The sequence below is a fragment of the Polypterus senegalus genome, chromosome 9 (assembly GCF_016835505.1).
Source record: "Polypterus senegalus isolate Bchr_013 chromosome 9, ASM1683550v1, whole genome shotgun sequence".
Lineage (NCBI taxonomy): Eukaryota > Metazoa > Chordata > Cladistia > Polypteriformes > Polypteridae > Polypterus > Polypterus senegalus.
Genome location: NC_053162.1, coordinates 70192530 through 70218902, shown reverse-complemented (window position 1 = coordinate 70218902; position 26373 = coordinate 70192530). Strand labels below are relative to the sequence as shown.

At 36.1% G+C, this 26373-nt stretch overlaps 1 protein-coding gene across 2 annotated transcripts in view; it reads left to right on the top strand.

Moving 5' to 3' along the window:
* Positions 1-22444, top strand: part of kifc3 (kinesin family member C3) — a 116243-nt gene extending 93799 nt beyond the window's left edge. For both annotated transcript variants that reach the window (XM_039763215.1, XM_039763216.1), the window contains 8 exons: positions 5187-5291; positions 7997-8127; positions 9186-9309; positions 11063-11192; positions 12191-12420; positions 19404-19580; positions 19738-19861; positions 21317-22444. In XM_039763215.1, coding sequence (XP_039619149.1) covers positions 5187-5291; positions 7997-8127; positions 9186-9309; positions 11063-11192; positions 12191-12420; positions 19404-19580; positions 19738-19861; positions 21317-21348 — 1053 coding nt within the window. In that variant the 3' untranslated portion in view covers positions 21349-22444. The remainder of the gene's footprint in view (positions 1-5186; positions 5292-7996; positions 8128-9185; positions 9310-11062; positions 11193-12190; positions 12421-19403; positions 19581-19737; positions 19862-21316) is intronic.
* Positions 22445-26373: the final 3929 nt, after the last annotated feature.

Here is a 26373-nt window from a genome sequence, read left to right as displayed (position 1 = left end):
ATATAGAGAGAGACTTTAAGAGTGTCCCATATTTCCAGTTTTCTAATCTAGCAACCCTATCCATCGGGTACTTTTATGTTTAAGAAATTTCAACGCCAGTTAGCTATTGACCCTCCATATCCAACAACTAATAATATCACATGAATCTTGTTATCTCTTAAGTTATAATCTGTTCTCTATGAAACCAACTTCTGTCACATATTGTAAAATGTTATTAAAAACGTTTTGTAGACACAACTAGGACATGTAATGACTCTTTTATCATTGTTTTGAATATGACTCACTGTTATAAAAATATAAAATAAACAAATTGTGATAACTCTGATAAAGTAATTTATTAAAAATTTTAAAATCCTTCAATTCTCAAACTAGATAACCAAGTCTCTGAACGGACTTGAATATTACACCATGTGTACATTTTTTTACTTATTCTTTTATATCTTTTATACTTTGATTTATTACCATGCTGGAAATGTTTTTATTCCCACTTGCAGAGACATCACAGACCATATAAAATGTATGAGTGAGGATTTACAATGTGAGGATGTATCATTTTTGTGTCACATAGTACGACTATATGGTTAAGTAGGTGAAGTTGTGTTTTCACTGCAGCTGTTATTTCCTACCACCTGCTGATTGCCTGCTCATACGCTGTGCATCTGAACAGTTAACATTTTATTGAACTTTGTTTAGCAGAGGCCAGTTTTTCAAGAGAGCACATTGCAGGTATGGCACTTGCCTAGATGGTCTCTTCATATCCAGTAACATTTTTTAACTTTAGATATTATATTGCTTGCATTGTTATCCCGGGTAAAACCAAACTATTTCCAAACAACAGAGCTAACACTACTGTTCTTGTTCCAAACTCTTCCTTTTCTGACCCTCACTCAATTTTTTCTTCTCGTTCTTATAACCACCACTAGGCAACATGGGAGGAGCAGACGCAGTTATGCTTATAAAGTGTGGAGGAGACTTTGCAGATTTTATTTGATTGCCAGAAATTGTTGTTGAAAATTAAAGTACTGTATAGTAATTGTTCTTCTTTATCGAGCCAAACTGAAAATTTGATGCACTACCAATAGAGTGTTTCTGACAATTCTACAGCTCAGCTGCTTGTTATATTTGGTATATGATGCATGGTTATATATTTTTTCTTTAATGTGATGCAGATGCTTATTTATTGATATTGTTATCTTTGTTGTTTTGATTAATATTCTGTGTCTGCTACACTATGTCAGCAGAGGCCAGATTAAAGCCAACTGTTGCCTTAAGCACAGCCGAATAATGGTGTACTCCAAGCCCTTCCATTGCTTAACTGACAAGACAATAAGAGTCAATAAGTGCTGAAGGTTAAATATGAGATTTTAAGTCAGTTTTCTTTCAAGCTATCCCCCAGGATAGACTGTACAGCTATAATGAATATAAACTTAAAAATATTTTTATTTATTTAACACTAAATAGCAGTAAGCAATATAAAAATTATTTTAGAACATTAGAACACTCTAGACGAGAACAGGTCATTCAGCCCAACAAGTCCTATACACTTATTTCTTCCAAAACATCAAGTCGAGTTTTGAAAGTCCCTAAAGTCTTACTTAAAGTCCTCTTAAAGTCTACAACACTACTATCGTTCTTTGTGTAAAGAAAAACTTCCTAATGTTTGTGTGAAATTTACCCTTAACAAGTTTCCAACTGTGTCCCCATGTTCTTGATGAATTCATTTTAAAATAAGTCTCAATCCACTGTACTAATTCCCTTCATGATTTTAAACACTTCAATCATGTCACCTCTCAATCTTCTTTTGCTTAAACTGTAAAGGCTCAGCTCTTTTTTAATCTTTCCTCATAATTCAACCTCTGTAGTCCTGGAATCAGCCTAGTCGCTATTCTCTGGACTTTTTCTAGTGCTGCTATGTCCTTTTTGTAGCCTGGAGACCAAAACTGCACACAGTACTCAAGATGAGGCCTCACCAGTGCATTATAAAGGTTGAGCATAACCTTCTTGGACTTATATTTCACACACCGTGCTATATAACCTAACATTCTGTTAGCCTTCTTAATGGCTTCTAAACACTGTCTGGAAGTCAATAGCTTAGAGTCCACTATGACTCCTAAATCCTTCTCATAAGGTGTACTCTCGATTTTCCGACCACCCATTGTGTATTCAAACCTAACATTTTTACTTCCTATGTGTAATACTTTACATTTACTGACATTAAATTTCATCTGTCTCAAATCTGCCCAAGCCTTTATGCTATCCAAGTCTTTCTGTAATGATATAACGGATTCCAAATTATCTGCTAATCCACCTATCTTGGTATCATCTGCAAACTTAACCAGCTTGTTACTTCTATTCCTATCTAAATTATTTATATATATTAAAAATAGCAGCGGCCCTAGCACTGACTCCTGTGGAACACCACTCTTAACATCTGCCAATTCTGATGAGGTTACTCGCACCATCACCCTCTGCTTCCTGTGTCTGAGCCAATTCTGCACCCATCTAAAAACATCACCCTGAACTCCCACTTTTTTAATTTGATGCCCAACCTCTCATGTGGCACCTTATCAAATGCTTTCTGAAAGTCAAGATAAATAATATCATATGCTCCACTCCAGCATGTTAGTAAAACACGACCTCCCTCTTCCGAACCCATGCTGACTGCTCAGAATAACTCCTGTCCTTGCCAGGTGTTGCTCAATCTTATCCTTAATAATTCCTTCCATTAATTTTCCTGTGATGCATATTAGGCATACTGGCCTATAGTTGCTTGGATCTGCCCTGTCACCCTTTTTATATAATGGGAAGATATTTGCCATTTTCCAGTCCTTCGGAATCTCTCCAGTGTGCAGTGACTTCCTAAAAATATGTGTCAAGGGTTTATATATGTACTCACTAGCCTCCTTAAGAACTCGAGGGTAAATATCTGGTCCTGGTGATTTGTTTGATTTCAGCCTATTTAATCTGAGCAGTACTTCTCCCTCTACAATTTCCAAATCCCTCAGTACCTCCTTAGTAGTTGCGTTTACCTCTGGGAGGTTATCCACTTGCTCACTTGTAAACACCTTAGAAAAATGTAAATTTAGGGCATCTGCTATTTCATTGTCTGTATCTTTTAATTCCCCTTGACTATTCCTGATGCACTTGACCTCTTCCTTGACTGTTCTTTTACTACTGAAATACTGAAAGAATCTCTACAGGTCTTATTTCGCTTTATCTGCTATATTCCTCTCCAACTGTTTTGTAGCCTCCCTGATATCATTCTTAATGGTTGCCTTAATGTTCTCATATGCTGTATTATTCACTTTGCAGTCATTAGTCTTATATGCCTTAAAAAGCAGTTTTTTCCTTTGCAACTTCTTTTTTAAATCTTTTTTTTGGTAATAACTGGGGCAGCAGAAAACACAACATATTTTCAACACTTTTTTATGTGTTTAAAAAAAATATAAGTGAAAACTGCAAATAACAAAATTTTTTAAAACTTTTTTTAATCACCTTCCCAAGTACTTAGGGCATGAGAGGTAGGGCAAGAAATTCTGTGGTGAGCCCCCTTCCCTTTGTTCCCTAAGCATTAATGCTTAATGGTTAGTTCAGGGCTAATCATATGCTATATTGTCATAGCGTTTTTCATGATTCTGTACCAGTAGCAATCTTCATTATAGTGTAAGGTATAATCAGAATAAACTGAAGTGAATGCTAACATTTTACAAATAATAAACATTAACATTTTTTCTAAAACCATTCACTTATACAGTGGAACCTCGGTTTGCGAGCATAATTTGTTCTAGAAACGTGCTCGCAGTCCAAAGCACTCGTATATCAAAGTGAATTTCCCCATAAAAAATAATGGAAGCTCAGATGATTCGTTCAACAACCCAAAACTATTCATATAAAAATGATTAATACAAAATATAAAATAAAAATACATAAAACAAATTAACCTGCACTTTACCTTTGAAAAGAGTCATGGCTGGTGTAAGTGAGTTTTTAAACTCTTGTGGGATTCCACCCAACGGGATGACACGCGGAAGAGCGTCCCAAAGCAATTGCAGTCTCCCAGCGCTATAGCAGTTTGCTGTAAAAGCGAATCCGAAAAGATCGTGGGCATGCTATAAGTGCCTGCCGTCGATGGGTGATACAAGGAATATTATAAATGCGCAGGGCACAGTACTACTTGGCAACGACCTTGCCTGACTGCTGTGTCTGTGTATAGGAGAGTGGCAGATCCCACTATAATAAATAACCGCACTGTTGCTGTTTCAAGCTGAATAAAGCTGGTGTTGTTAAAATACTGAGACTCAGCTTTGTGTTTTGGGGCACAACACAGGGACTCACACGTTGCAGCACACACGCGCACACACACACAGTCATGATGCTGTAGTAAACGCTCGTACGGATGTTGACTATATGACTGAGGCATGCCGACTCAGACGGAGAATAGGAGACGATTGCCCACAAGAGAGAGAGAAAGAGACACACACACACACACACATGAGTGACAGAGACGCAACACACACACACACACGAGAGAGAGAGGAACCATCAGCTGAGTTGTGATCACATGATGCTCAGCAAACAAAGCGTATCCATACCACTCGTATTGCAAGACCTTGCTCGTTTATCAAGTCAAAATTTATTAAAAATTTTGCAAAACACTCGTAAACCAAGTTACTCGCAAACCAAGGTTCCACTGTATTGCTTTTTCTTAGTTTCTTAACATTAAAGACCTTATTATAATACTTTTATGTTACTATTTTCTGTTTAGTTAAATTGTACAGATTAAAAGAACCAAAATATATAGCATGCCCAGCCTAGATTATTAATTTGCTAATTGTGTAATAACATTTTTGGCTGCCTGCAGCTTATGTTGCCTTTCATTTCAGTCCATTATTTATTGAAACCAATGAGCAAATAGTGGATTGTCTATGTTGGTAGGTTGAGCAGTACAGAAATTTTGAAACGTATTTAATGGAAAATTACGTCATCTCTGTTGTTATATTCACACACAGTTTCGTTTATAAAAGAAATTTCAATGGGGTACTAAAAGGTCAAAGTATGTGAACTTTGCACAAACAGCACTCTAGCTGTGGTGATATTGCATATCTTTTTTTTTTTTAAGTCACAATTTTATCAGTTTTAATTACTTAAAGTAACTTATTTTTTATGTTTAATTCTATTTTATGTAGGTTTTCCAAGAAGTTCGGGCCTTAGTCACATCTTGTATTGATGGATACAATGTCTGTATTTTTGCTTATGGACAGACTGGATCTGGAAAGACTTATACTATGGAGGTAATGTTAAATGACAAAGGAACTTAACTAAATTTATTTTACTTGGACATTAACTGGATATAAAACTTAAACAGATATTTGATAAATCAATTTAAGTGTATACAATATGCAGCTACCTTGTGAGATTCATATTTGAATTGTTAAATTTCTTTTAATTTACTCCTGCGTCATTCTTCCATTAATACTGTAAGTGCTTTTTGAACTTCTCTAAATATGGATTCTGTTGTATCCTAACTGAAGTTACATTTTAACAAAGTGGCCATTGTATTAATGCCTTAACTTTGACAAATAAAACTGCAATAATGCTTTAACAAATTTAACTTTACTACAGTGTATATCAATGTGTTTTTTTTTTTTCATTTACAAATTATTTAGCCTTATATTTATCAAGGATATTTTACTAATTAAAATTGTCAGTATTGCATTACTATACAATACTCTATTGCACCTTGTAGTGCATAAACAATATTCTATATCCAATATTCTAAGAAGAAAAACAAAAATGTATGCTATTGTAGTTTAGTTAATTGCAATTTAAATTTTGGCTGAATTTTATATATTTTTAGACTCTGTCTATGTATTATTCCTTGTATTGATTAATATATTTAAATCTGAGTAAACAATTGAACTAATGAGGGCATTGTACAAAAATAAACTTAGTTTACCTGTAGTTGCATAGTCTCACGTGCAGCATGTTGAATAGACAAAGTACTATAATAATAGACACTAAAACTGTATTACCAAAGTAGTATTTACAGTGCATCCGGAAAGTATTCACAGCGCATCACTTTAATCCATTTTAGAATAAGGCTGTAACATAACAAAATGCGGAAAAATTCATTTTTTTCCACAGAATTCTACACACAACACCCCATAATGACAACGTGAAAAATGTTTACTTGAGGTTTTTGCAAATTTATTAAAAATAAAAAACTGAGAAATCACATGTACATAAGTATTCACAGCCTTTGCTCAATACTTTGTCGATGCACCTTTAGCAGCAATTACAGCCTCAAGTCTTTTTGAATATGATGCCACAAGCTTGGCACACCTATCCTTGGCCAGTTTCGCCCATTCCTCTTTGCAGCACCTCTCAAGCTCCATCAGGTTGGATGGGAAGCGTCGGTGCACAGCCATTTTAAGATCTCTCCAGAGATGTTCAATCGGATTCAAGTCTGGGCTCTGGCTGGGCCACTCAAGGACATTCACAGAGTTGTCCTGAAGCCACTCCTTTGATATCTTGGCTGTGTGCTTAAGGTCGTTGTCCTGCTGAAAAATTAACTGTCGCCCCAGTCTGAGGTCAAGATCGCTCTGGAGCAGGTTTTCATCCAGGATGTCTCTGTACATTGTTGCAGTCATCTTTCCCTTTATCCTGACTAGTCTCCCAGTTCCTGCCGCTGAAAAACATCCCCACAGCATGATGCTGCCACCACCATACTTCACTGTAGGGATGTTATTGACCTGGTGATGAGCGGTGTCTGGCTTCCTCCAAACATGACGACTGGCATTCACACCAAAGAGTTCAATCTGTCTCATCAGACCAGAGAATTTTTTTTATCATGGTCTGAGAGTCCTTCAGGTGCCTTTTGGCAAACTCCAGGCGGGCTGCCATGTGCCTTTTTCTAAGGAGTGGCTTCCGTCTGGCCACTCTACCATACAGGCCTGATTGGTGGATTGCTGCAGAGATGGTTGTCCTTTTGGAAGGTTCTCCTCTCTCCACAGAGGACCTCTGCAGCTCTTACAGAGCGACCATCGGGTTCTTGGTCACCTCCCTGACTAAGGCCCTTCTCTCCCGATCGCTCAGTTTAGATGGCCGGCCAGCTCTAGGAAGAGACCTGGTGGTTTCGAACTTCTACTTATGGATGATTGAGGCCACTGTGCTCATTGGGACCTTCAAAGCAGCAGAAATTTTTCTGTAACCTTCCCCAGATTTGTGCCTCAAGACAATCCTGTCTCGGAGGTCTCCAGACAATTCCTTTGACTTCATGCTTGGTTTGTGCTCTGACATGAACTGTCAACTGTGGGACCTGATATAGACAGGTGTATGCTTTCCCAAATCATGTCCAATGAACTGAACTTACCACAGGTGGACTCCAATTAAGCTGCAGAAACATCTCAAGGATGATCAGGGGAAACAGGATGTACCTGAGCTCGATTTTGAGCTTCATGGCAAAGGCTGTGAATACTTATGTACATGTGCTTTCTCAATTTTTTTATTTTTAATAAATTTACAAAAATCTCAAACTTTTTTCACGTTGTCATTATGGGGTGCTGTGTGTAGAATTCTGAGGAAAAAATGCATCTAATCCATTTTGGAATAAGGCTGTAACATAACAAAATATGGAAAAAGTGATGCGCTGTGAATACTTTCCGGATGCACTGTAGCATATGATAGGGGTCACAGCCAAGAAGAACATTCAATGGTGGGCTGTAACACAGAATGGAGAGGTATTTTGTTTCCAGAATGAGTGGATTAACAAATTGAAAAGGTAATTTTTATCTGTTTATATAAACATATACATATAAACAGAACACACACACACTCCTTGCAAGGAATAAATTGGGCTTTGGCAATTGATTAATGGATGTATTTTTGTAGCAATGTTTAGATAGTCTGTAAATATTTATTGATAAATCTGGCTTCTTGATTTCAATTGAATATTAGTTGGCTTATGTTTAATATAGAATCATATATATTTTTTTAGGGGATTCCAGAAAATCCTGGGATAAACCAAAGAGCATTGAGGCTGCTGTTTGCAGAAGTTAAGGAGAAAGATCCTGAATGGAAATTTGTTATCACTGTTAGCATGGTGGAAATTTATAATGAAACAATCAGGTGGGGGTATAGTAACATCAATGCAGCTATGGCATATGCTAACTTTGTTTGGAAAATACTAAACTTTTTTTTTGGGAGGTGACTTGAATTACAAAATTAAGAAAAGGTTCACAAAATGTGAAGTTTTCCAGGCTTATCAAAATAGTATGATGTTTCGCAAAAATAACAACAAAAATCTTGTCTGGCAACCCATGGCTTACAATTGGTATTAGCCAAATGAATATATCTTAATACTTATGTACAGTATGTTAATAAAACAGGTGCAGCATAGTGAAAATTCACTTTTCTTTGACTGTTAGTTGAAGGCTGTCTGAAATACTGTTAATTTTGAAATTAGCTAGATTAAAAGAATAATATAAAACAAGTAATATATATATGCTTGGTTCATAAAAGGATTTTGAAAAATTTCCTATGTTAGGCTAGTATCTTCCATTTCAGTTAGTATGTTGTACAAAATTTATGATACAATTAAAAAAAAAAAAAAGTGTTTTTTCAGTCTTTTGCATGCTGGGTTGTGTTTTCTGGTATATTGGTTAATTACACATCCACCTATATGCCTGTATAGCAAAATCTCTGAAAATGATTAAACAATTGCAAAGTTTCTGTCTGTGTTGTAGTATCAGTTCTACGTTATTTGTTTTTTAAGATTTTTAAATAAAACCACCTCACTTGTCAGTGAGTACACACTTTTATATACAGTGTACACTATTGATCTAATTATTTTACAAAATTTATGCTGAACATATTCTGAATTTGTTCATTTTTCTAGTATATTTTTTATACTTGCTCTTTAATCCACTCTGGGTGGTGTTAATCCGACTTGTTTCCAGAAAAGCATCAATAATTTGTTTAAATAAAGACCTGATAGACTTTTTGTTGATGTTTTACATATAGCATACTGATTATACAAACTAACTGGCTATTGCAACTTTAATGTAATTTACTATCTAATGGAAAATATGGTATTCGGTCAATTGAAATATTGTGTAGAGCTGTAATGAAATTCCTTTTCTTGTTAAATTCAATTCACTTATTTTACTTTGTATTTTTCCCTTTAGAAATTTGCTAGGAGATAATCTAAATGAGAAGTTAGAAATCAAACTTTGTCCTGATGGGAGTGGACAGCTTTATGTACCTGGATTGACAGAGTTTACAGTTGAAAGTGTTGAAGACATAAATAAAGTAAGCAAAAGTTACCTTTAAAAAGAATCTGGCTATTAACAGAATATAATTTTAAGAGTGCGTAAGTTTAATTTGCAGAATAAATATCTGTTTACTTATGAACTGCTACATTTAAATATCCACTGCTAGTAGAATTATTGATATCCAACTACAGTGGAACTTTGGTTCACGACCATAATTAGTTCCAAAACTCTGGTCGTAAACCGATTTGGTCATGAACAGAAGCAATTTCCACCATAGGATTGTATGCAAATACAATTAATCCATTCCAAGTTTTTAAGCACAAATATAGTTAATTATACCATAGAATGCACAGCGTAATAGTAAACTAAATGTAAAAACATTGAATAACACTGAGAAAACCTTGAACAACAGAGAAAACTAACACTGCAATAGTTAGCGCTATAGTGCTAGGAGCCGCTCGCTAAAATCACTTTTTTTTTAATTAGTTTTAAGCACAGGGAAAAAAAATGAACATTTGAAAAATCTGTAATTTAATAAACCACCAAGAAAAGTAACATTTCCACAATTCACGCTATGAACCGATTGCTGTAAACAGAAATTAATACAAAAACAAGCCTTTTCTATCTTATGCATCCAGCCCTCCCTTTCTCACTCGCTCGTGTGTGTGTGTCTCCCTTTCGCGAGCCTAGAGCGCCTGTATGTGCCTCTCTCTAGCACCGTGCATGCTCTCTCTCTCTTCCTGTGTGTGTGTGTGCCTTCGTATCTCTGGCAAACTTTTGGTCGCTTATGTATGTGTGAGGGTGAGCACAGGATTATTTTATAGCAGCATGGTCCTCTCTCGCACCTGTGTATGGTTTTCAAATTTCTGTGGTATTGACTGTTTCTCTTGTATAGCTAAAAGATAACAAAAAGGCTGTTTTTCCAGAATGAAAGAGTGCAGAATTAAGGCAACAAAAATTCTGCCAAACCCATAAGGCAATTAAAAACTTTTTTTAAAAATATATTTTCTCCTATTTTTGCGGTTTTGCTTTATTTGGATGCAAAATATTATTTTTAAGTCCTGTCATGCCGTGTTTTAAACTCACTTAATCCAGACCAGGGTCACAGGAGGTGCCTGAACCTATCCCTGCTAGCATAGAGCATAAGGCAGGAAACATCTCTAAACAGGGTGCCAGTCCATGGCAAGGTGACCGCACACTGCAGGGCCCATTTAGCGTCACCAATTCACCTAACTTGCAAGTCTTTGGACAGGGGTAGGAAACCCACGCAGACACAGGGTGAACATACAATCTCCAAGCATGGAAGACTCGGGATGTGAACCCTGGTTTCCTTACTACAACGTACCAGAACTACCAATGTGCCACCGTGGCACCAATTTTTCAAAAAAATAATGGAAAAATTAGTATTGGGTGCTCAAAGAATCAGAAGTGTTTAATGGGCTAATGGATTATATATTTCAGGTAAAAAAGTGAGAGGGATGTTTCATCATAAAATATATTTTTACATGTTGTAACAAATGCCAGAGTGGTAATAAGAAAGTTTCATAACATATAAATAATAAGATTAAATATGCCTGCAACTAAATCAACTGCCTAGTTTCATTTTATCATATTTTAAGTTGAAGAAACTATGAGTATGTCAGTATTATAAACAGATGTTTGGCCATTATTCTAAAGGCAAAAAAATATGATGAATCTAGTAGTTCTAATTTGTATAAATATTTGTTTTACTTTCAGTTTGAAGGGGAGACAAAAAGTAGTAATCTTCATTCATCTTTGTTTTTTTACAGGTATTTGACTTGGGTTACATGAACCGAGCCACTGCTTGCACCAACCTCAATGAACATAGTTCCCGATCCCATGCACTACTAATTGTTACAGTTAATGGTTTAAATATGACAACTGGCACACGTACCTCAGGTAAATAATGGTGGGAGAAAGAAGAATTCATCAAAGCAGTAGTGCAAGGCAGCTGAGAAAGAAAACAGAATTTGAAAAGGTGATGAAGAGAAAGACATTTTCAAAACTTCTGAAAGTACTTACCACTGCTGATATAGTACTATTGCAACAACATTTTAAGGTCACAGAACACTAGGCGCTGTTCCTGCAACCACCCTCCACATGATGCTGATTAATTGCAGGACAGACATACAATATCCTTATACTTTGTATATGGCTAGTTTAGAATTGCCAACCAACTTAACATACATCTGTTTGGGCCGTGGGAGTAACACCAGAGACACAGTGGTTAACTCCAGGTGACTGTATTTGAATCTTTGAGTTGGTTTTAAGTGCCCTTCTGTCTTCTCTGACTGGCAACCTGTTATATGAGTTGGCCTACTGCTACCAGGGGAAATCTTCGACTCCCCGTAATCATAACTTGTAAAATATAAATTCAGAATAATGGAATGATGGATGGAAGTGTTCAGCATCTAAAACATTAAGTGGTTCCATTTTAACTGTGGGTTGTTATTTCAAAAATATTCTGTACTCTTATGGCAAATCTACTAAAAAATTTATTTTTAAACAACAGATATTAAGAGCTTCATATTTGTTTCTTTAAACAAAGATAGCCTACAGCCTTGCATCTTAAAATAAAGGTGTTGAATAGATTTCTGAACAGGATATAGCCACTGGCAATTTGTACAGGAGCATCAGAGAAAGTAGATAGGCTTCATCATACCATATCAGGCCTTTTTGAGTTTAAAAAAAAAATGAAGGAAAAGAGAGTAATTTATTAACATTACTGTTAAAAAAATTAATCCGTTAATGAAAGAAAATACCTTTTTCCCCCAAGATAGTTAATCAATTCATAATATTAGTTTAAATTTTAGCAAGATTTCTAGTAATTATTAACACATGTTGTATTTTGTTAACAAGGTTTTTATTTTTGTTTTATTTTATGTAAACATCCTTAGGGAAGCTAAACCTGGTAGACCTGGCAGGCTCAGAACGCATTGCAAAATCAGGGGCAGAGGGCAGTCGGCTTCGGGAAGCACAGTGCATTAACAAATCCCTGGCAGCACTGGGGGATGTCATTCATGCCCTACGCACTAAACAAGGACATATACCTTTTCGTAACTCCAAACTGACCTACCTGCTACAAGATTCACTAAGTGGCGACAGTAAGACACTCATGATGGTGCAGGTAAGGCAAGAAATATATTTAATGGTATGATTTAAAAGATCCTGATCTTTTAAGAACAACTTGTGGTGTATGTATAGTGTAACTCAAGAATTCTAGGCATTTTCATTGGTAGCATAGATTTTTTGTATAGGCTTTGCTTTTCCAGTGAAAGAAAAAAAATATTTTTTCCTCTTAAAAAGATGGAGTAGTGATCTACAGAAATAGTCTATTAGCTGCATGCTTGGTGGGAAAGGTGTCAGTTAAAACTGTGATTACACAAATGTTTATATGCCTAGTTCTCTGCTTCCACTGCAGACAGTGAAACAATATACTGTAGTGTCACAATCACATATCTGTGGACTGAAATGTACACAGCAGTAGAATGCTGTTATAGGTTTATTTAACCTAATAAACTCCACGATTCTGCTGTATTAATCTGAAGTGGACCACTCATATTTTCAGTAAGAGATTAAGCTACAAGTTGCACAAACTCTTACTGACTCCTCTCCTCTAAGGCAGCCTAGCATAAATTAAGCTTAAACTATAAGGTTGTACTTATAGTGCATATACAATTGTATATGCCACGATGCACAAGAGAACAGATTATTTTTTCACTTGATTTTACATTGCTATAAGCAGATTCCTAGAATCCATTGTGATGAGGGCACACAAAACAACATTCAGTATGTACACTTCTTTTTTTTTTTTTTTTGCGATTGTCTACAGTAAAAGAATGTTGCAAAGTTTCTGCTGTATCCATGTGCGTTTAAAAATAGGACTGGATACTGTTAGATTCTGGAAAGGTATTCCTGTTTAGCAGTTAGGTCTTCAATACAAAAATGCTGGTCTAGTGTTCAGAAAATCACAGTTCACGCTAGAAGGATGAACTTTTAAGTGTGATGTCTGGAACTGAAAAAGTGAGGGGCACAGTATCTTGGTAAGTAATGACTTTAGACCTCTTTATGCTAGTTTGTGAATTTTGCCTAGTTCCTTTTGAGAACATCTAACCAACTACTTACAGACCTTCTTGGTTCTTTCAGCAATGCTAGAGACTCTTGCAAACATTGGAATTTTACAGGAAAATCTGAACTTATTTTCACGAAAAACTGTGTCCACAGAAATAAATGTGCACAATTTACAAAGAAACACAATCGCAGCTATTGGCATTTATTTATTGCATTAAGAAGATTCAATCTACCGTATATACTCGTGTTTATGTTCTCCCACATATAAATCAGGGCTTCATTTTTATCATATAATGTCGGTCATATAAGTCGAATGTGGGAAAACTCCTGCTATTGGTCCAAGAAATTGATATACTAATGCCCACCTGAGAGAGTAACAACGGAGCACACTGCCTTTTTTTTCCCCCATGTATTGTGCCTACATGACCACAGGGTAATACCCAAACTATTTTGAAGTGACGTTTGCACTTTTTCGTGTTTTTTTTGTATCTCACACCATCATACACCTTTATTGTAAGAGCATCCCTTATCTACAATGGAGTGTTCGATCAGAAGAAAATATGAAGCTGGTTTTAAATTAAAAGTCATTGAAGTGGTGAAAGAAATTGGTAACTGCGCTGCTGCAACAAAATTCAATGTGTCTGAGAAACCGATGCGAAATTGGAGGAGGCAAGAAGATATAAAAAAAAAAAAAATTAAGTGTTGTATTTTTGAATGGGTATACAAGTCAGGGTCTGATTTTATGATTGATTTTTCGGTTTTCAAGACCCAACTTATACGTGAGTATATACGGTAGTTTTTAGCTCATTGTTCATTTTGCTAATTATAACAACTTAAGTTCTCCTTTCCCCCACTCATACTTACAGAGGCCTACGCAATTTGGCTTCTAAATTACTTGATGTATCAACTTTGCACCTCATCCAATTTCAGTAGTTCGTTTTGTCAGATCTCTAGGAGGAAGGAGGAGGACAAGAAAATTAGCTCTGCATATACACATTATTAGGGTGTCACAACTATGTACCCTTTATTTAAAATACACCCCAAAATTTCACTCCTTACCATTTTCTTCTCAATAGCAAGTTATCTATAAATCATCACAATACACTACAATTAACATTTATACTATACCACTTTTCCTTAAATGTAAATAACCTTTGCAACACAATGTATGCTGATAAGCCAGCCAAAAAAACTTAGAGAATAAGATTGCTATCTTGTGTCCTATGTCTCGGATTTGAAACATCTTGGAAAACAAACACAAAACTCTGCACAAAATGCATTATAGATGTAGTCCAAATAAAAAACAAAAACAGACCCCCTCTATGAAAAGAATAGTTTACAAATTTCTTCCTTCTCATTATCTGCCCTGTCAGCAAATTATCACATATGAATTGTCAACATTGTTTTCTGTACCGACAGGTTTCTTCTGAAACCTCCTGCTGCAATTTTCCCTATCATCTACTTTATCTCTCGAACATCTTTGCTTTCCTTCTTTACTTTAAAAGATATTTTCTATTCAGAAACAGTGTAGTGTTTCTCACATATTCTTCAGTTCACCACTTATGATCTCTTCTTTATCACATTTGTCCCCCCTGTAACTGAGGTTGACCATTCAGATTAGTGGTTTAACGATATATTCATCACCTTGCACACTGGATTCTAACCCCAAATGTTTCCTTCAGTCTCTCTTACTTAAAATTGCTTCATGTCTCATTTCATTTACTCATTTACTCACTGCAAACAGACTCTTGTGGTCTCTGTTTTGAAAAAGAAAAGTAAAACTGTATATAACTCAAGTGCTATTGAGAACTATCATAATTTCTATCAAAAACTATAGAGCACAAAATTCACCAACTGGTCGTCTTGTTTCTTTAGTACGTCAGCATGCAACATCTTGCAGCTGATTGGAGAGGTCATTAGCCAATCAGAATTTTGAAACCAAGTCTGGTTCTGATTGGTTCCTCTTTGTTCTCATCCTTCACTTATCATCATTCTGTGCTTACAGGTACACTTGACATCAGAGTTTAGACTTGCAGCAGAGAATGTAATTGTGGCTGATAAAGCACACACTCACTGATCAAAAGCGCACAGTTGTCTCTAAAAAACTGATTTGCGATAGGGGTGCTATTGTGTAGGGTGTATCCAGCAGCAGTCGTCCAAAAAATTACATAGCAACTCATTTCAGTAATTGAATGTTGAAACGGTTTCAGTAAACCTAGCTTAGTTGTCATAATTTCATTTTGTCCACTTTTCCACGATATGCTTTGTAAGAGCCATTTTCCTAGTTCTATAAAATGTATGAATATTTACTATATGCGCTGCAAAATAAATTTCTCCTGAATAGAAATGCAACACTTGCACTTGCAATATTCTTTAGTAAGTGTTTTGCCTCAGAATAGTGGCACTGAAATAACCGTGTCCATAATTCTCCAACCTGCTTTATCCTCCACTGAGCAGGGTCATATCTAAGTGCCAACGCCTAAGGGTCTTTTGGCAGTAAAGTAACTCGTAAATTAAAAGATCTAAGTTTTGAACCGTATGTTTAAAGCATAAAAAGAAAAAAGAAGAAATAAATAACCTTTAAGTACAGAAGTAACCAAAGCTTCATAAGAAAAACTAAGTTTATAGAGATTGATTCCTAGGCAGGGCACCAGTATTTAATTCAAACACCTTTTAATATAATCCTTTGGTGGTTGTACTGTATTTTGTCATTGATGGTGCCTAATACATTTTAAAACACGCAGGGCACTCACACACCAAGGACAGTTTAGGATCACCAATGCACCTAACTGGTATGTCTTTGGACTGTGGGAGGAAACTGGAGCACCCAGAGGAAACCCACGCAGACACGGGGAGAACATACAAACTCCACGCAGGGAGGACCCGGGAAGCGAACCCAGGTCTCCTTACTGCAAGGCAGCAGCACTACCACTGCGCAAGCCCTGCCCCACAAATACAACCAGTTAACTAATGATCAAACAATCTAAAATTTCTGGATTTTATTTGTCAGGATATTTAATTATATGAAATCGTCTCTGAAAGAGGATGCTGAATACAGTTTGTGGTTTGCACCTAGAGGCATGTCTTTCAGCCGGTATTCCACAATAGTCATGAGACCTAATTCAATACTTAGTGTGATGCGATTCTCTAAAAAAAAAAAATAAATAAATACATTTATTGATTTGGGGTACTGTATTCAACTCAAATGGTGTCCAGTACCCTTCCCATAAAAAATGTTTATGAATTATTTGGAGTTGGGTGAATTGGTAGTTAGGATTATGGAACAAAATCTGACACTCTTAGAAATATTTTGCCAGGTGAGAAGAGAATCCAGTGAAGCCAGATCACAGGACCATTGTGAAATAAAAAAAAAAGAGTTTTTGATTTGTTGTTAGGTCCATAAATATTTGGACAGAGACAACTTTTTTCTAATTTTGGTTCTGTACATTACCACAATGAATTTTAAGTGCAGACTTTCAGCTTTAATTCAGTGGGTTGAACAAAACGATTGCATAAAAAAATGAGGCAACTAAAGCATTTTTTAAAACAATCCCTTCATTTCAGGGGCTCAACAGTAATTGGACAATTGACTCAAAGGCTATTTCATGGGCAAGTCCGTCGTTATGTCATTATCAGTTAAGCAGAGAAAAGGCCTGGAGTTGATTTGAGGTGTGGTGCTTGCATGTGGAAGATTTTGCTGTGAACAGACAACATGCGGTCAAAGGAGCTCTCCATGCAGGTGAAAGAAGCCATCCTTAAGCTGCGAAAACAGAAAAAACCCATCCGAGAAATTTCTACAATATTACAAGTGGCAAAATCTAGAGTTTGGTACATCCTGAGAAAGCAAGCAAGCACTGGTGAACTCGGCAACGCAAAAAGACCTGGACGTCCACGGAAGACAACAGTGGTGGATGATCGCAGAATCATTTCCATGGTGAAGAGAAACCCCTTCACAACAGCCAACCAAGTGAACAACACTCTCCAGGGGTAGGCGTATCGATATCCAAGTCTACCATAAAGAAGACTGCATGAAAGTAAATACAGATGGTGCACTGCAAGGTGCAAGCCACTCATAAGCCTCAAGATTAGAAAGGCTAGATTGGACTTTGCTAAACAACATCTAAAAAAGCCAGCACAGTTCTGGAAAAACATTCTTTGGACAGATGAAACCAAGATCAACCTCTACCAGAATGATGGCAAGAAAAAAGTTTGGAGAAGGCGTGGAACAGCTCATTATCCAAAGCATACCACATCTGTAAAACACGGTGGAGGCAGTGTGATAGCTTGGGCGTGCATGGCTTCCAGTGGCACTGGGACACTAGTGTTTATTGATGTGGAAAATTGAAAATTGATAGTGGAAAATTCTTAAATGGCCAAGTCAGTCACCTGATCTTAACCCAATTGAGCATGCATTTCACTTGCTGAAGACTAAACTTCGGACAGAAAGGCCCACAAACAAACAGCAACTGAAAGCCGCTGCAGTAAAGGCCTGGCAGAGCATTAAAAAGGAGGAAACCCAGCATCTGGTGATGCCCATGAGTTCAAGAATTCAGGCTGTCATTGCCAGCAAAGGGTTTTCAACCAAGTATTAGAAATGAACATTTTATTTCCAGTTATTTAATTTGTCCAAATACTTTTGAGCCCCTGAAATAAAGGGATTGTGTTAAAAAATGCTTTAGTTGCCTCACATTTTTATGCAATCTTTTTATTCAACCCACTGAATTAAAGCTGAAAGTCTGCACTTCAATTGCATCTGACTTGTTTCATTTAAAGTTCATTGTGGTAATGTACAGAACCAAAATTAGAAAAAAATTGTCTCTGTCCAAATATTAACTGTAAAGGCAGATTTACTGAGAAAAGAAGAGAGAGTGGATACTAAGCTTGTTTAAGGAAGAAAAGGTGCAAAGCAGAAAAAAGAAGGAAGATCCCTTGCCTTTCCACCTATGGAAATGGTGGATTTGCAAAAGTTGATAGTCCAGGTAGAAGATTTTATAGTAAAGGCTAAGAGTTTTTCTGCATGATGCCATAAATGAATAGCATAAGATGCACTGGGCTTAAAGACAGCCTTGGTGTGTTTGGCTTTAACAAGATGGACAGTGCATCTTGCAGTGAGCAAGGGGCAGGCAAATTAAATTCAGTAAGAGCCATGCAGGTGGATGGGAAAGGGGACAAAGACAGAACCAAAAGTGATAGAATTCATTCAGTGTGGAAATCTGCTTCATATTAAACTTGGAATGTTTAAGGTATGGTCTTTTACAATTCCATAAGAGTAAGAAAACAATTATTTTACTTCAGACCAGCATCTGGTGGGAGGTAGTAGAGGTAACATGGAGTTGATGAAGTTAAAAGAGAGACAATATTCATTTAAATAATGATAAGCCAAGATTGAGAGGAGAGGGGAAGCAGTGACCATCCCTTAACAGAGACCTGGGATCAGTGACAATTCTCTGAGATCTAAAATGGGTTATGGGACAGCAGGAGAAATGTGTATATGGATGCTTTGTTTTTGGTGTATTTATACATGTAATGTATGTGATTTGTGAAATCCATTGTGTTTTTACTTCTGAAGATAGTAGAGATTCATTAACTACTTAAACCCACTTATTCTTCCAATACAGGGGTAGGGGAGGAACCAATCTTAAGGCACACTCATAAGCACAACCACGCTCTTTAAAATAGCATATAAGGCATACTGCAGTACTATCCAGTTGCTAAAGGTAGTCACATATTTCCTGCTGGCCTCTACTGTGCAAATTATCTGAGCATGAACAGTTAGTTTTTAGTTTCTTTCAGTTGATAAAATTGTATTTTACATTATCTGTTTTTAGAATATGTATGATATTTTATATAGTTTAAGGCTGCATAGTATATCAGCCAGGAAGTTTATTTTCAAATCCATTGCATTTCAACCAGTTTTGCCAGTAGGTCACATATGTTTATCACCCTTGATGGGCAGTACTTTTTATTGTTAGAAATGTAACATTGTGAATACAGGAGTAAGAAAATATCAATCTGAAAATGTTTCATCTTTCATTGCAGATTTCACCTGTTGAGAAAAATGTCAGTGAATCAATCTGCTCTCTAAAGTTTGCTCAGAGGGTGCGGTCCGTGGAGCTAGGGCCACAGTCACGCAAAGTAGAAACTTCCTCTGTTGTTAATTCTTCCAATTCAGTGTCTCCATCTCCTTCACCCACACCCACACAAGAAAGCACAGAGGTGAGAAAAAGAAGATTATTTAATAATACTTTGCCCCAACTATTTGTGAATACACTGATGCTGTATCACATGTTTATTTTATGAGAAGTTGTTGGCTTTTCCCTGAGAAATTGTTGACTTAATGTTTCATGCAGCGTAAATTATTGTTTTGTTACAGTCTGATCTTCTACCAGTTACACCAGCACTCAGTCCCACAGTGCGGGGAACCTCAACACTCTCCACATTTAGCCCAGGGGTTGGAAGAACATGGAGCAGCACCCGCAGAAAACCCCAGATATCAGGTATTCTAGGAATGGTAGCTATCTAGAAGTGTAGGTGCAGGAAGAATAACTTTCAGTTTCTGCACTTTCAAAAGAATAATTCCACAATAATTCAAAACCCAGCAAAGCTAGAATTATTATATTATTGTATGAACTAGTCATCAGTTTTAACCTTTATTTATTACAGTGTTGAATAACATTTAGAAAACCTATGTGGCACAGGGTTTTTCCGTGAAAGGTACGTTCTGCAGCTGCATTGGCTTACAATAGCTTTGCATGGGCATCATTTTGCATGGTGGCTGCAAAATTAGACATCATTAAGCCATTAGGAAAGTGCTATGCATCTGCTTTAATGGGAGTGTAACTGATGGGCTTCTGCATAATATTCAAAAGCTAATCTTTCCACCTAAAAATAGAAATTTTTATTTTATTCTTTCTTTCTATTTTTTGAAAGTTGGGCAAGTTTAAATGTGTGCTTATTAGTGTTGTATTGATACTAAAATTTTAACCTTGGTATCGTTACCACAATGATACCAGAACAAGTAACGGATAACCCCCCAGATTCTCATTGCTGCTTTTTCCCCCAGACTGCAAACAGTGGTGCATCCCTGCTCTGCCATGCATCGCTAACCATAACGAGGACTGGTGGTGGGGTTACTCCTTAGAGCCTCAAGTGTGTTTATATAAATATATGCATTCAAAAACCAGGTGGGGGTCCTCCCTTGGTGATTTGAGGTAGATGTAATAGGGATATTACATTGAAGAGTGGGGGGATTTGTTGCCATCACTATAATAACCAACTGAGTGCTAGGTGTATGAAAACAACCATTTACTTCCTTTGCCAAAACTAATAAAATGCCAGCACTGTACCATTTTAGAAATTTAGAAAATCGGCATACCATACAAACCTGAAAATTACAATCTTAGACCTCAATGTTCCATGCAGTGTTTTCAGTGTTATAAATATTTTTATAATAGCCAACAGTTTTGTGTTTTTGTTGAGTATTTTATGCATTTAATTAGAACTTCATTGATTCTAATGTTGAAAATTATCAGGTATAATTATAATGTTAGTATGTATATGCTTTATACAGTACACATGCCTTTCAAATGGGAAAGTGGTTTAAATGTGCCTTACTGTTACAGTAATAAAACCATTTTTATCCTTTAAATGTTTTGATATCCAGAACATAACAAATAACTTTATCATTAGGCCTCCTAGTTTAACATTTGTTAGCAGCGATATGTGTAACAGGCGTCCTTACGGCATATCTAACAGAATTCCATGCAGTCTGATAGTGGCTTGTAGCATTAACGCTTTGTTTGTCTCTAACAGCGTAAGACTTGGAAATGGATTAAGATGCATAAACAGCATTCATTTATAATACTTAACACTTCTGTTAAAGGCTCTCATCACAAATGCATTTTATATGGTCGTTCTTAATCTCCCCTAATTATGTTTTTGTATCCTTGCAGGAAAGCCAAGACTTGTTACTACATGTCATTAAAGAATTCAAGACTTTCAGAATCAAGGAATTCTCTTCAGCAATGATGGATTTTTTCCTCCATCATCTTTTTTGTTCCACTTTGGTGCTTTACACATTCATTGTGCCCAAAACTGACAAATGTGTAAGCTCAGAGGGCATAAATGACAGTGACATTGCATACTGGGAATGAGGTCTAAGCTGGTTTAAACACCTTGTTTCATGTTTCAGCACTGCCAAGATTAAAATGCACTTTAATACAGTCCATTGGGACTAATTTGTAAATAAATTTTATATTTAAAACACCTTTTATAACATATTTTGTATTATTTTTAGGGTAAAATTCATTATGTGTTTCTAACAGAACTCCTGCACAGCTTCCTTAATTTAAAACTCAAAAGCATTGAAAAGAAGACTGTTTTACAGGGAAGTACTTACTTTTATTTAATATATATGTGTAAAAAGTATTAAATTGATCAGAACCAGTGATATGTTACAATGTGCACTTTTTAAAAGTTAGACCATGGTTATTTTTCTAATTAGCAACAACTGTTGTTACAACTGCAGATTCCATATGCAGTAGTTATGCAAAGTATATTGTTCTGTTCAGAATTAAAAGAATCATAATGCATCCTTACATTAAGTTTAATTAAAACACAGTTCATCAACCAAAATGTGCAATATTCAAAGCATCACTGAAAAAATAAAAATGCAGAATTAAAAAAAAAAAGTCATCATGGTTTAGGCTTCAACTTTGACCTGTTCAGTGTGAGCTGTACAGTTTTGAACATTATCAGCATTTACTTCACTATGCCATCTTTAGATGTAAAGGTAAAGGCTCAGATTCACATTCCTAAATCGGAGTACAGTACAGAATTTTTTACAAGAGAACAAAACTCTTTCTCTTACTTTAATGTTGTGAAATGCAGAATATGGAAGTGCAGATTTACAGTGCCTTCAGAGAAGGTAGTAAACAAACATTTGACTGTTTTAATTTGTCTTTTATCAATGTTGTCACGTTGTTGATGTATATATTAATCATGTAGATAAATATGAAGTTTTTAAATGTCTGATTTTTTTTTAACAAATTTTGTAATAAAGTCCCACTCTATATTGCGAATGAACTGTGTACTGTTCTTGAATGTACTTAGTAGGCTGCATGTATAATTAATAACAGACCATGTTCAGAAGTGTGCTCATATACAGTTAGGCCAACTGATTATATCCGAGTAATTAGGAACTGAAGAACTCAACAGGGTTATTAACAAAAATAATTAGTGTTTTCATAAGAATTACTGTGAATGCTTTGAAATCAATTTAGCATTTTTTTTGTCCAACTTTTCCTCCCTCACCGGTATGAGGAAACCCCACATCTACCTCTCTCTGAATGTATATACAGTAAGTACAGTATATGTGTGTATGAAATTGTAAGGGTATTCTGTCTGTCAGGGTTGGTAAACATTTATTCAAGCCCTCGGTATAATAACTCACTACTAAATTTTGCCTTTCATGCCAACTTTTTGGCCAGTTGTTAAGTTTCAATGAATCGACATTTACTGGACTTTACTATACTAGATACACATAAACGGGCTACTCTATTATAGGGGTGGGCAGTATGACCAAAATTCTATATCACAGTATTTTTCTAAATTCTCCCGGTTTCACAGTATTCAACGGTATTTTTTTCCCATGCATGAGTGGATGGTAACCACATTTTCCACAGCAATTACTGCAGTAGACTGGCTAAGAATAACCTGTTCCACTGTCATGAGAATTGTACATTGTACAAAAAAAAAACATTTTAATCAGCACACAAGTATTAATACAGGTGCATTGTTTTCAAGGGGGTGGCACTAATGAAGAGAAGGAATCACACTACATGACAGATGCAGTCAAAATATAAAGCCTTGTTATTGAACAAAATTTGCAAAAACTTAAACTATACTTTTGACAACATATTTTAAGCCATCCAAAAAGGCATTTAGACTTACTAAAATATCCAGAGTCTTAGAAAAGGAATAAAGAGTAAATATTTTTTGTAAACCAACTACACTTTTATGGAGGACTATTTCGGACAAAATTAAATAAATAAATAAATAAATGCACAAATAAATAAAAGTACTGTGAAATGTGAGCATAAATAAATAAATGTATCATAAAATTAAGCATTAATAAATAAATTTGTCATGAAATGAGAGCATAAATAAATGTATCATGAAATGAAGCCTTAATAAAAAAATGTATCATGAAATGAGAGCGTAAATAAATAAATGTGTCACGAAATATGTTTTTCGTTGCTTATTTATTTATTTTATTTTGTCCGTAACATTCCTGCAAATCGTCATGAAATACGACTTGAAATAAAACTGTCACTTTCACTCGTCAAAGTTGAGAGGGTGGGCTCTAACACGCCCTCTAGTTACTGATTGGTGAATCGATAGCACAAGAATTAATTAGAAAAATGCTTACTACTGCCGATGAAATGGATTCTGCCGAAGATATTACGTATTTCAGAGAGAAAACTGAAGATTTATCGGAAGAAATTACATGTTGGCGGCCCTTTTAGACTCCGATGTAGATGAAACTATTTTTGAAATTATCGAGGAAAAGGTCGAACGGACTCTACTACACTCCAGTTCAGGTGACACAGTTCCCTGCTCTGGACGTCCATCCTTTGACATTCCAGCTGAGTCAATAGAACACCTTCTGTTATGTGGTTTAAAAGTACGACAGATTGCAGATCTGTATGGTGTATTGGAGAAGACGATCACAAGGCGAATGAGCCAGTTTGATATACGGTAAGCTGCAACGGCTGTATTAGTTTAGGTACTTTGAAATGGAATGCCCAAAGCAGCTCCAACTAATATTTTGCACTGAGTAATTGACCCTTATTTTACGAGTATAAAGTCAGGTGCATATTCTCAGTTTTCAAACAACTTTGCCACTGATCAGAGCTGTAGAGTTGTTACGCATTTATTTATTAATTTAATTTTGTCCAAGATATTCCTTCATAATTGATCACATTGCAGAAGTTTGCTGCAAAAAAAAAAATCTTCAGTTCTCTCTCTGAAATACGTAATATCTTCGGCAGAATCCATTTCATCGGCAGTAGTAAGCATTTTTCTAATTAATTCTTGTGCTATCGATTCACCAATCAGTAACTAGAGGGCGTGTTAGAGCCCACCCTCTCAACTTTGACGAGTGAAAGTGACAGTTTTATTTCAAGTCGTATTTCATGACGGTTTGCAGGAATGTTACGGACAAAATTAAATAAATAAATAAATAAATAAGCAACAAAAAACATATTTCGTGACACATTTATTTATTTATGCTCACATTTCACAGTACTTTTTATTTATTTGTGCATTTATTTATTTATTTAATTTTGTCCGAAATAGTCCTCCATACACTTTCTGTTAATGTTAACAATCTCTGTCCACTGACACGTTAAAGTGACTTCTTAAACACCTTTACCATCATTAAACTGCATAATATTTAAACTAATAAATAATAACAATAAAATAAATAATAGTGCAACTTCCAGTAATACTATTACTTCAAGACTTCGAGCCCAGGTGCATTACACATTATTTACTAAATAAAAAAAAAGTAAAACAAGTGCAACTTGGTGATGACATTTTTACCAACTGAACCATCATTTAGGCAAATTGCATTAATATGGACCTTGCTTCATACTAAGCTATATACATAACTTATAAAACTGCAACTTGCATTTATAATGTTATTTGTGGTATAGCCCTACGGAATCGTCGGCCACAGTGAAGAAAAAAAAAATACGGACCCAGGGAAAAGAAAAAAACAAACTATATGTCGAGAATAAAGTCGACATATATAGACATATAGCCAAGTTTCCATCCAGTTTTTTGCGACGTTTTGTTATCGACAAGCAGAATATACGTAAAAAAATGTGCGAAATTTGCTCTCTCCAGCCTGTTTCCACCCAACTGGCTTTTTATCGATAAAATGGCGTGCGTGATGACGTCATCCCCTCCAAACCGAACTGTCGCATAAGTTTTGTTGTATCGCGAAAAAAAAATCTGCACTTGAGCCGTTTCCATACATAATTTTGTGTATGTCGCAAATTATCTACCTTTTGTTTTCCACGTTACACCCCCTCCACTAAACAAAGAAATTGAGAGATTATTCAGACAGTTTTTTTTATTTGCCAGCTTACTGTTATTTCAGTTTCACAAATAATTGGAATTGTACATAATATCCGAAGACGACAGCAGAATGAAGCAGTTGCTTGTCTGATAGCCCTAGAGCTCGAAGAAAGTACCCCAGTGCGGGTATGGGAGAGACGACGGAATAAGACCTTCTGGAAGGAGGTGGTGGGGAGACACTTCACAGAAAATCTCTGGCTGCAATATTTTAGAATGACACGGCCGATGTTTGAGATGATGTGTGGATTCATCAGTCCTGTCACCGACCACCGGTTCCAACCCCAAAGCGGATTGCCATCGCCCTTTACAAGCTGGCAACCTGCGCCGAGTATAGAGTAGTTGGAGAAACTTTCGGGGTTAGTAAAACTACCGTCAATCGATGTGTATATGCTGTGTGCGCCGCAATTAAAGAAAAATTAATTCGGCATTATATCAGACTTCCGACTGTAGCGGAGGCCAATGAAATTGCATATCGCAATTCCTTGGTGCATCTTGTGCCACAGATTTACAGTGTGCTGGATGGCACGCATGTGTCTATTCTTCCCCCGACGGAAGGCTACCGCGATTACATTAATCGCAAAGGGTGGCCATCTATTGTTCTCCAGGCCCTTGTTGATGACAGGTACATGAAACGAGACATTTGCGTTGGCAATCCTGGAAGTGCCCATGATGCAGCTGTGTTTGCAGCATCGGATCTATACAGGTGAGCCTACCTTTCAACATCCCTTCTCAGTGCGATAACAACTGAATTAGTACTGTAACCTGCTTCCCTTAAGGTTTTTAATTAAAACTGACATTTGAATTAATACAAAATAACGACGTTTAATCAAAAAAAACTAAAGTTAATATTAATGAGAGAATTTCT